This window comes from Dipodomys ordii, unplaced genomic scaffold (genome assembly GCF_000151885.1).
Source record: "Dipodomys ordii isolate 6190 unplaced genomic scaffold, Dord_2.0 Scaffold11, whole genome shotgun sequence".
Taxonomy (NCBI): Eukaryota; Metazoa; Chordata; class Mammalia; order Rodentia; family Heteromyidae; genus Dipodomys; species Dipodomys ordii.
Window position 1 is genome coordinate 10,727,139 of NW_012267227.1, and position 11,475 is coordinate 10,738,613.

At 40.9% G+C, this 11,475-nt stretch overlaps 1 protein-coding gene across 3 annotated transcripts in view; it reads right to left on the reverse strand.

Annotated features, from left to right (window-relative positions):
* The window catches only part of Tmod3 (tropomodulin 3 (ubiquitous)), a 54,254-nt gene that overhangs the window by 29,143 nt on the left and 13,636 nt on the right, over positions 1–11,475 (reverse strand). For 2 of the 3 annotated variants that reach the window (XM_013010291.1, XM_013010292.1), the window contains exon 3: positions 1,023–1,214. In XM_013010291.1, the coding sequence (XP_012865745.1) occupies positions 1,023–1,148 (126 nt within the window). In that variant the 5' untranslated portion in view covers positions 1,149–1,214. The remainder of the gene's footprint in view (positions 1–1,022; positions 1,215–11,475) is intronic. The other variant, XM_013010293.1, reaches the window with a different exon arrangement.

Genomic DNA, 11,475 nt, shown 5'->3' on the forward strand with positions numbered 1-11,475 from the left:
GAATCGAACCCAGGGGCTCGTGCATGCAAGGCAAGCGCTCTACCACTGAGCCACCTTCCCAGACCAGTGTCTTATTTTTTTGAGACAGGGTCTCATTATGTAGTCCTGGTTGTCTTAGAACTCACTAACAAAATCTTAGCCTGGGCCTGGGGGCACACTTCTATTCCAGCACTGCACTCACATGTTTGAGGCCAGCCGAGGCTACACAGCAAGAGGTTTTAATAACTACTCAGCAAATACATATATAGAAAAGTATCACAAAAGAGTTTTAAGCAGTTATAGATAATATTCCTTCATGACTTCCATTTAACTATGGAGTCTTTCTCATGAAAAAATGCACATTAATGTGGAGATAATGTACATTATTATCAGAAGATTAATGTTTGCCTGCTTATGTTTAAATACAACATGAAAGCTTCTACAAGGACATACCTGTAGAAATTACTGCCTTGATGCACCCGAAGACACCCACAGCAAGGCCCGCCTCCCTGGGTTTTCATGTGACCTGCCTCTCAGTGCATGGATGCAGAGGGGGAGGCATCAGATGCCTGACCCTCTTCACCCCTCATTCTCACTCCCCTGTAGCTTCACCCACCATAGTCAGACAGACGTTTTCTCCTCCCTTTGCCTGTCAAATACTTCCTCGAAACAGAGATTAGCCTACCTCAAAGAGCTAATCAGCTGCTATGCCTTTAAAAACATTCTTCCCAGCAAAGAGAAAAAAAGTTTTCTTAGAGGAAAAAAAAACAAAAAACAAAAAATCAGGAGATGTTTGAGAAGACAGGTTAGAATAGTGGTGTCATAAAGACAGTAGTAATTGGGAGTATCCATGGTTCAAGGCCAGCTAGGCAAAAAGTAAGATTCCTATCTCACTTAATAGTGAGTGTGGTGGCCTGGGCCTGAGATGCCAGTAAGGCAGGAGACAAAAGTAGGTGTGAGCTACTCACACCTGTAATCCCAGAGACTCAGGGAGGTCAAGATCTGAGGATCAAGGTTTGAAGCCAGCCCAGGCTTGCACCTACATCAGGGTCAAGATCATCCAGAACAGTTTCCAGTTGTTTCAGTTCCATTTCTGACAGGTTCCCAAGAATCTCATCTTCATCCAGGTCCTTGTACTTTTCTAAGTCCTTCCGAAATGGGAGTGCCATGATTTGCTGTGTATGAGTCACCTGCTATGCAGAACAGGAAGAGGTGATTTCTATAATTCCTTACAGCTGTGGAAGAAAAACAAAAACATGTAAATATTATTTACCTTATCTACTTGCACTTCTTATTACAGAAAGTGAAACACAAATTCCGTGTAGTGTAACAGTCTACTGTTATCTATGGATTATCCAATACATTTACTTTTCTTTATTGACAAAATAATCAAATGTGCAGGATTAAAATTCAAACCCATTAAAACAGCTACATAAATCTTAGGGACAAAACAAATTACAAGATAGCCTAAATTTAAATTTTTCCCACAGGTGCTGGTGGCTCATGCCTGTAATCCTAGTTAATTGGGAGGCTGAGATCTGAGGATGGCAGTTCATAGCCAGCCCAGGCAATAAAGTCCCCATGGGACTCTTACCTCCAATTGGCCACCAGAAACCAGAAGTGGAGCTGTGGCTCATAGTAGTACAGCAAAAGGAGCTCAGGGACAGTGCCTAGGCCCTGAGTTGAAACCCCACCCCCTCCAAAAAAATTTCCCTTAATGACTACAAATTATTCTACCAGAGCCCTTTGCATAGTACATTTAAGTTTCATTTGTTTTACTGCAATCTAGAGAACAATGTGGCTTAATACAGGGGAATAACAATATACTCCCCAGAGATGCAGTGGACTTTTGCGACGAAAAAGGTTTCTGAAACAGACTTGAAAAAAAATGTGGCTGGCTGCCAGTGGCATACACTTGTAATCCTAGTTACTGGGAAGGCTAAGATCTGAGGATGCAAGTTTGAAGCCAGCCCTGGCAAATATATCTACCAAACTTTTATCTCTAATTAACCAACAAAAAGCAAGAAATGGCTAGCCTTATGAAAAAAAAAGTTAAGGGACATGAGTTCAAGCCCCAGTACTAGCACAAAAATAAAAATAAATGAACAAACAGATATAAACATAAACATGGAGCCCCACTTGATAGGTCATTACCAATGCCCCCATATTCACCAACATAGATGTCTATCTCCCCTATGGTAGCCATTATATTGAATTATAACTATTTACCTGGCATATATATGATTTTTTGTGTATGTGTGTGCCAATTCTGGGGCTTGAATTCAGGGCCTGGGTGCTGACCCTAAGCTTGTTTTGATCAAGACTAGAGCTCTACCACAGCTCCACTTCTAGCTTTTATGAGTAGTATATTGGAGATAAGAGTCCAACTTTTTTCTGCCTGTGATGGCTTTGAACTGTGATCCTCAGATCTCAGCCTCTTGAGTAGCTATGATTATAGGCATGAGCCACCAGCGCCCAGACAGTTTGCCTTTTTTAACATTTCTTAGGTAAAGAGGCCTACAGAGCATTATATCTCCTCTTATAACTTACTTTTCTTGTTTAATATTTTTTGAGTTAATCATGCTTCTTTCAATTGCATTTCTACACAGAAGACATTTAAGGTACTGGTAGTCTTTCCTCCTTATTTTTTTTTGCTGTAAAAAAACCTCATTACCTTTGAGCTGAAGAGCTCAGGAACAGCACTCAGGCCCAGAGTTCAAGCCCCACAACCAACAACAACAACAACAAAAAAGGGCTGGGAAGGTGGCTCAGTGGTAGAGTGCTTGCCTTGCATGCCTGAGGCCCTGGATTCAATTCCTCAGCAACACATAAACAAAAAGAAAAAGCCAGAAATGACGCTATGGCTCAAGTGGTAGAGCGCTAGCCTTGAGCTGAAGAGCCGAGGGACAGCGCCCAGGTCCAGAGTTCAGGCCCCACGACCGGACCCCCAAAAACAAAACAAAACAAAACACAAAACCTCTTTACTTATTTCCTGGCATACATGAATAGGCTTTTCTGCAAAGTTCAAAAGTAGGAACAGAATTTCTGGAGAGAGGGTATGCTTACACTCAACTTTATTTGATAATACCAAACTATTTTCAAAGGGATTGCATCGATTTACATCTTTACAAGATTCAATACAAGACAATTCTTTACTAACTTGGCATTATGAGCTTTTACTCTGCGCCATTTAGGTATATATGAATGGTATTTCACTTCGGCTTTCATTTCCATTTTGAATTATTGATGAAGTTTTTCATATGCCCACTGGCCAATGGCATCCTTTTCCTGAAAATAATCTGCTGCCTTATTTTTATATTGGGCTCGCTCTCTCTTCTTTATAAGATTCCACTTATGTATTCCAGATACTAATTGTTCACACTAAGTTGAGTTTAAAACATTTCCTCTTCCATTTTCTTTTAACCCTATGAGATCATTCTGATATAGCCTAAGGGAAAATGTTTCTATGTCCAGGATCAAGAGGCCAGACGATCCAGAGTCTGTTGAGCATGTGCATGCTGACAACATAGCTGGTTCCCTCCAGGTGCGCCTCAAGTGGTACAAGAGGCCAAGCAGGCCTGGCACCTGTGGCTCACGCCTATAATCCTAGCTACTCAGGAGGCTGAGTTGTGAGGATCGTGGTTCAAAGCCAGCCCAAGCAGGAAAGTCCATGAGACTCTTATCTCCAATAAACCACCAGAAAACCGGAAGTGGCGCTGTGGCTCAAGCAGTAGAGCACTCGCCTTGAGCTGAAGAGCACAGGGACAGAGCCCAAGCCCAGAGTTCAAGCCCCAAGACTGACAAAAAAAAAAAAAAAAAGGCCAAGCAGACCTCTGGAGCCTCTTTTCTCCAGGCTCTTTCCACATGATCACATCACCTCCCAAAGGTCCCTTCCTTAATACCATCACATTGGTGATTCCATTTCAACCTGTGAATGGGTTTGGGGGGTAGGACAAAAGTATTCAGACCAGGCTGAGAAGGTAGCTTAGCGGTAGAGTGCTTGCCTAGCATGCATGAAGCCCTGGGTTCAATTCCTCATTACCACATAAACAGAAAAGACCAGAAGTAGTGCTGTGGCTCAAATGGTAGAGTGCTAGCCTTGAGCAAAAGAAGTTCAGGGACAGTGTCTAGGCCCTAAGTTCAAGGCCCTAAACTGGTTTAAAAAAAAAAGTATTCAGACCAAGACACTATCTACCACAACCACTTTCTAAACAATAAAAGAAAAAAGAAGTCATTTTTTCAGTTGTACATAATGTATATTAAGATATTTTCACATAATATATTAAGTAAATACAATGGATGTTGGATCTATCCTTCTGTTCATCAACTCTGCTATCCAGTATTTTTAGTAAAGACTTGTGTGATATTCTTGAGGTGTGGCATGTGGCAGTTGACCCAGGTATAGGCCCATCTGGGACAGACACCTACTTTGCTTGCTTGCTTGAGACAGGATCTTAGCTATGTAGCCCCGACTGCCCTAGTACCTGCTGTGTATTCCAAACTAGCTTCAAATTCTATCCTCTTGCCTCAGCCTTAAGTGCTGAGATTACAGGCACACACCGCCATGCATGGTTGAGACAACAGCTTGGCACACAGAAGTTTGAGAAAATAGTGGCTTATTTCTCTGTATAAAAGAAGCTCCATGTAAAGGATACAACTCAAGTATAAGACTAGCTAAAGTAGCACTGTCTTCCCTGCCTATAACTTGTGCCATCTTTAATTTTTTAAAGTGAGATCTACATATCCCAAAACACATGCAAGTAAAAAAGTCCAAAGTCTGAAAAGCAGCCCAGAAAAATTCATTAAGGTGGAGCAAAGAAGATATTTAATAAGAAGCAGGTTAAAGAGGACAACCTTAAAGAATAAAAGCAGCTAGATCACTGCTAAAATAGCAGGTTACTCACACCAGTTCATTAAGACCCTACTGAAAGATATGGCTCCTATGTAAGTAACCCACTTCCTTTTTCTGGCTCAAAGCAGAAAGTCAGCTCCCACTCCTACCTCATCTCCTCTCCTCTTCTTGGTGGAGTTGTAGCAAGGTCTGAGAGGAAATCGCTCTGTATGAACCAAAGATTAGTGCCAAAACAGCCACACCCTTAGCATACCCAGTTTCTCAACTTTAAAAAAAAATCTTAAAAAAGAAATGATATCATACAAACAAGTCTCTCAGGGTAATAAAGTTACAGAGCTCTATCTCTGACGGTTAACATAGAGAGCCTCTGCCAGTCACCCAATGGACAAAACCAAATACAGTATGAGATGACTTGTAGGGAAAGCTTATCGGCTCAGTCATCAATCAAACTGCAGAACCCATTCCAAGTCCATAAAGAAGAGCTTGATGTGAGGATTTTCTTTCTCTCTCTCCCCAAAGGAACTATAACTATGACTCACTCTTCCTCTTGCAAGAATTTTCTTAACCCAACAAGTTAGTAAGCATTCAACTATATACAAACCCTATACTACCTTTCACTGCACTGATTTTTCCATCTTCAAATTAACATCTATTTGTGTACACTTATTAAATGCCTGTCACATTTAGTGTACAATTCTGGGGAGAGCTGACCTTCTAGGGTTCAGGAAGAGGAAAGGGACCATGGGATAAAGAAAAACACTTAAGAATGGATTCTTATTCTCTCTTCCTACTTTATAAATGTCTCTCAAAGTAGAATTTGAGAAATCACAGTCTCAGATAGGTTTACATAGAAGCACAAACTTAAGAGCTTTCCATTTTCTTTTGATACACCAACTGCTGATGTCTCTGAATTTACAACAGTGGTAGATCAGCAAAGTTGGGCAAACAGCAAAAAGAAATCTGCTTCTCTCCTGGGCCCCTCTCTATGCTTAAAGCACACCCTAAGTGCGCTGGAAAGAGGCCATTAATAAGATGCCTCTTCTCTTTTTTTAGTTCCTGCTCTTATCATGGATCCATAAGATGATCTGCTGTCTGGCAATGGTACACATCAACAGTAGTGTCACAATAAAGTTTAAGTGCAGCCAAGCACTAGTGGTTCATGTCTGTAATTTAGGAGGCTGAGATCTGAACAAGGTTTGAAGCCAGCCAGGAAAGTCCATGAGATCCATGTATGTATGGTATGTGTGTATATATGTATGTATGTATATATGTATGTCATGAGGCTTGGACTCAGCCTGAGCATTGTCCCTGAGCATTTTTGCTCAAGGCTAACACTCTATCACTTTGAGCCACAGTGCCATTTCTGGTTGTCCGTTGGTTAACTGGAGATAAGACTCTCATGGACTTTCCTTCCCAGGCTGGCATGAACCAGGATCCTCAGAGCTCTCCCACCTGAGTAGCTAGGATTGCAGGCGTGAGCCACTGGCACCCAGCTCCATGAGCCTATTATCTCCAATTAACCACTAAAAAGCCAGAAGTAGAGCTGTGGTACAAGGGGTAGAACACTTCTCTTTAGTGAAAAAGCTAAAGAACAAGCATTTAGGACCTGAGTTCAAGCCCCGGTACTAGTACACATTCATTCACACACACATAAATTTCAAGTATCTAACTACTGTCTGTATCTTAATTTTATTGTTCGTTATCTTTTCCTTTTTGGCTTTTGAGCACAGATCTCTCTGTACAGCTCAGTGTGGCCTTGAACTCTCATCCTTCTTCCTCCTACCTCTCAGGTACTAGGATTATAGGCTTACATCTCCAAACCTGGCTTAAATAAATTTTATATACAAGTCTCTCAAGAAGACTGTCCAATAGAAAAATAGGTTTAGAAAATGGAGCTGGAATTTAGGAAAGAGGTTTTGTGAAGCATACTTCATAAAGGCTTTGGATTTCAGGTCATATTCTAAGGTGTCTTAGAGGAGTACCCCATTTCTAGTCCTTAATTTTGGCCTACTTTTCTCTAGTACAAGAAATCCTTTATGCTTAACAAAAGACCCCAAGCATTCCACTTTCAAAACTCAGTGCCCTGAGAACTCTGGAAAACCAGAGAGAAACTCGATAGCTGAGAATACAGGGAGAGAATTCAGTGCTCACTATTGATTATTAGGTTATGCTTGTTCACTCATGTTTTAAGGAACCATGCAACCAACTGCTGTATGCTGATGCCGTGTATGATAAAAGAAAAGGAAATATTGTGTGTGATTGTGTGTGTGTCTGTGTGTGTCTGTGTGTCTGTGTGTGTTTTGGTCCTGGGACTCAAACTCAGGGCCTGGCACTGTTCCTGAGCTTTTTTGCTCAAGGCCAGAGCTTTACCACTTGAGCCACAACTTTACTTCCAGTCTCTTGGTGGTTAAATGAAGAGTCTTATGGACTTTCCTGCCAGGCTACCTTTGAATCATGATCTCAGCCTAAGCCTCCTAAGTAGCAAGAATTGCAAGCATGAACACCAGTACCCAGCCTGTCTATGCCACACCCCACTAATAGCAAGAAATGCTTTTGTGAAAGGTTCTCTAATTTAAGGAATTTCAACCCAAAGGTACTGTAGGTTTAGCATTCATGAGGCAGTGGCATTCAATGCCCAGAACCACACACAGAAAGAAAGAAGGAAAGAGAAAGAGAGAGAGAAAGAGAGAAAGAAAGGAAAAAGAAAGGAGAGCAAAGAAGGGACAAAGAAAACAAGATAAAAAAGAATTCTAGAACATTAATTTTGTAAACAATCTATGAAATCAGTAACAAAAAGTCATTGGAAGAAGTTACATAATTACATATTCTCTCATGTTCCACAGCTTGTCGCTAAAGGCCCTAATTGAAACCCTGAAACTGGGATTGAGGCCAATTTTGGGATTTTTTTTTTTTCTCCTGAAGACTTTTTCCCTAAGGAAATATCAGGGGAAACAGCAGGCTTTCAAAGCTCCATATCTCTAGACCTTGCCCCTCCCAAGGACGGGTTCCAGGACCTAGAGAAATTTCCAGAATCTCATAAAGAGAGGAAGTAAAAACACTGCCTTACAAAGAAAGCCCACTTTCCCAGGCTCTGAACAGAGCCTTGCTGGACTCTCCGTTCTTACCTTACAGCTCTTAATGTAGCTTGTTTCTGGTCACCTGAAACACTGCTTTTAACATTTCACTGCTTTACTTATAAAATCTTCCTTGTTAAGTTTTTGGGTGATTTTGTTAAAACTCCCCCTTTCTGCTTACGCTAAGAATCGCCCAGATCCATCTTGTAATGGAACCAGGTTGGTTTCCTCCCAAGTTCACCCCCTAGTTCACTGCCACCCCAAATTTTACCTCTTCATCCTGTCCAAAACTGTACAATTGAAAGACTACCTCCACCCCTCAACACCCTCCAACCCTACTTTGTCTCTATCCTCCAAGGGCAAAGATCAACAATGTCCAGTGTGCTATTTAAGCCTATGGCTTGCACTGATTCTTGTGTTCCAACCCTGCACGATCCTGTCTGTCTCACTCCTACAAGGCAAAGGCATTTCACACCCATGTGCAGAGGCACCGCCTGCCTACTCAAGGATACCACTGGCATTACTCTCTTCAATTTCAGAAGCCTGGGGCTATATCAAGCTTTGTTATCAGCAATTAATTTGCACATAAACAGGGAGAAGTAATTCTGATAGCTGTTTGAAGAGGCATGAGACTACTATTTGCATAGCATATCCAGATGCCTTTCGGGCAGGTAAGGAAGATGAGGTTCCAGGAGTAATTCTCAGGCAGGATAAATAAAAGCATGCACTGAGCTGGATCCTGGTGGCTCACACTTGTAATCCTCGCTACTCAGGAGACTGAGATCTGAGGATCACAGTTTGAAGTCAGCAGGGGCAGGAGAGTCCATGAGACTCTTATGTCTAATTAAAAAAGATGGAAGTGGAGCTATGGCTATCATGGTAGCTTTAAACAAAGAAGCTTAGGGACAAATGCTTAGGCTCTAAATTCAAGCACCACGACTGGCACACATACAAGAAAGCAAAAGGTGACAATTCTTCAGGAAAATGGCCTTTCCCTACCTCCCCTGACCCTGGGCCCATCTTTTGAGAACATCATGCTTTTTACAATGAAAAGCTAAAATAGTAACAACAGGGGTGCTAGTAAGAGACCACCTGGCAGCCAGAGGCAACATCCAAATAAGCCATATATATAGGTGGCCTTGGAAACAGAAAAGTATCAGAGCAAGACAACCATCTTCTTACAGACCACAGAAGGCACTGAAGAATCTGGTAGGGAAAGGAGATTTGATATGATTAAATCGTACACTGGAAATAATTTTATGTTCATATGGATGAATTTTATAGTATGTAAATTACTCCTTGATAAGTTTAGAAAAAACAGATAACTTGAGTGGAGTATTTGCACTTGGAGAAGCACCAACAATCCAGAGGGATGGAGCACTCTCAGATTTTTATTGGAGATTTCAAGACAAAACGTACAAATCCTCTGGCTTGAAAGTAGGAATTTCTCCTGATAGTAACACCATAAACAATAAAGACCACCAAAACCTTTGAAATAACAGCCTTTCTGCAACACCTACACAGCGGGGAGGGGAAGAGGAAAAAGAGTGACCAATGGGTAGCAAGTCACAGTCACACAAGAACAAGAAGTTCTGGTTTAGGACACAAAAGCACAGATATTAGTGTGCTGCACATTTCAAAAAGTGAGACGGATTTTGAAAGTTGATACCATAAAGAAATGATACATGTCTGAGAAGATACATTTGTCCTGATTTGAACATTATAAAATGTTCACATGTAACAAAACATGACATGGTACCCCATTCATATGTATAATCTTTGTTTTTAAGTATCAGTTTAAAAATTCTTTTAAATACAAACACATACAATTTTTTTTTTTTTAAATCAAGCCATGTGAGACTACTGAAATAATGAGAACCACACAGCTAGTGGGGCTGGGTTCTGGGAAATAAGTGGGAGGGAATGGAGGTGGAAAGAACAACAAATTTAAGACCTGTGACAGTGGAAGCAAGCCCTACTGCTGAAAGAAGGCAAGTTCCAGGAACCCTCACTATTGGCCAAGATGCTTAGCTCACTGTCCCTGGGGTATAAGTTCTGCTTTGGCATCAGTTCTTCCAAAAGAGGCTAAAGGACATTTTTCCTTTAATAGCAAGTGAGAGAAGTCAAAGAGAGCCAACAGAGAAGTAAAAGACAACTTAATCCAATGCAGGGAAGGAAAGGAAGTTGCTGAGAGCTGGGGAGAAGGACCCAAATCAGAAGTTCAGGACAGTTTTAAAATTAACATTAGGACAACTTGAAATTATTATTTTAAAATTTATCACACGAAGCCGGCGCCAGTGGCTCACACCTGTAATCCTACCTACTCAGGAGGCTGAGATCTGAAAATCGTGGTTCAAAGCCAGCCCAGGCAGGAAAATCTACTGGACATTTTTTTTTTTTTTGGTCAGTTGTGGGGCTTGAACTCTGGGTCTGGGCGCTGCCCCTCAGCTCAAGGCTAGCTGCTCTAACACTTGAGCCTCAGCACCACTTCAGATTTGTGAGTGGTTTATTGGAGATAAGAGTCTCACAGGCAGGAAAGTCCGAGCAGACTCTGAATCATGATCCTCAGATCTCATCCTCCTGAGTAGCTAGGATTACAGGCGTGAGCCACTGATGCATGGCTACGGAACTATTTTTGTCCCTCCATTTGTTCATCTGTAAAATGAAAACACTTAAAGAGTACTTCCACTTCACAGGGTTTATATATTAACTTATCAAATGAAGTAAATGCATAGTTAACATGTATGTCCTAATACAGATAAAGTGATAGAAACAAAGCTAATAATGTCATGATCTTCAGAGTGTTTTGTTTTGTTTTGTGGTACTGGGGATTGAACTCAGCTTTGTGCTTTCCTAGCAAGTGCTCTACAACTACAGCCATGTTCCCAGCCCCCTCAAAGTTCATTTTTAAGGGATGCTTCATTAGTCTAGAAATCCAACAGAGGTTGGGTGAGAATGATAAAGATTTAAAAGAGATACAGAAAAGTAAATGATATACATAAAACATCAGAAGAGGGCTATCAGTCAACATTCCACCCAAACTTGTACCAACATTTATTTTATCACACCATAATCATTTGTGTAAATACCTATCTTTGTTTTGGAACACGAATGCTTCAAGATTAGGGACTAATTTTTACACTATCAGTCCAAAAAACAATGCCTAAAACATGATGAATCCTAAATTAATGTAAAATAATCAGGGGGAGGTATTCTGTAAGCTTTCAGATTAAGGTTGGGAATACCTGGTTTGACTATAACTTAATTTGGGTAGAGATAATAAATTAATCTGTATTTCTCTTAAAATAGCTAATTTACTTTAAACTTGCTCTACTTTCTATAAACTTAGAAATTTCCAAATGCTAAAACAAATGTTAGTAACTTACTTTAAATATTGTTTTAGATAGCCTGTCATGGCTTCAAGTTAACCATAAAAAGTCAAAAGGCCAGACACTTACAGCAATATACAGATATTAGTTGTTTTAGCTGTTGAGCTACTTGATGCAATTCAGGGATGGAAGGAAGGAAGGAAGGAAGGAAGGAAGGAAGGAAGGAAGGAAGGAAGGAAGG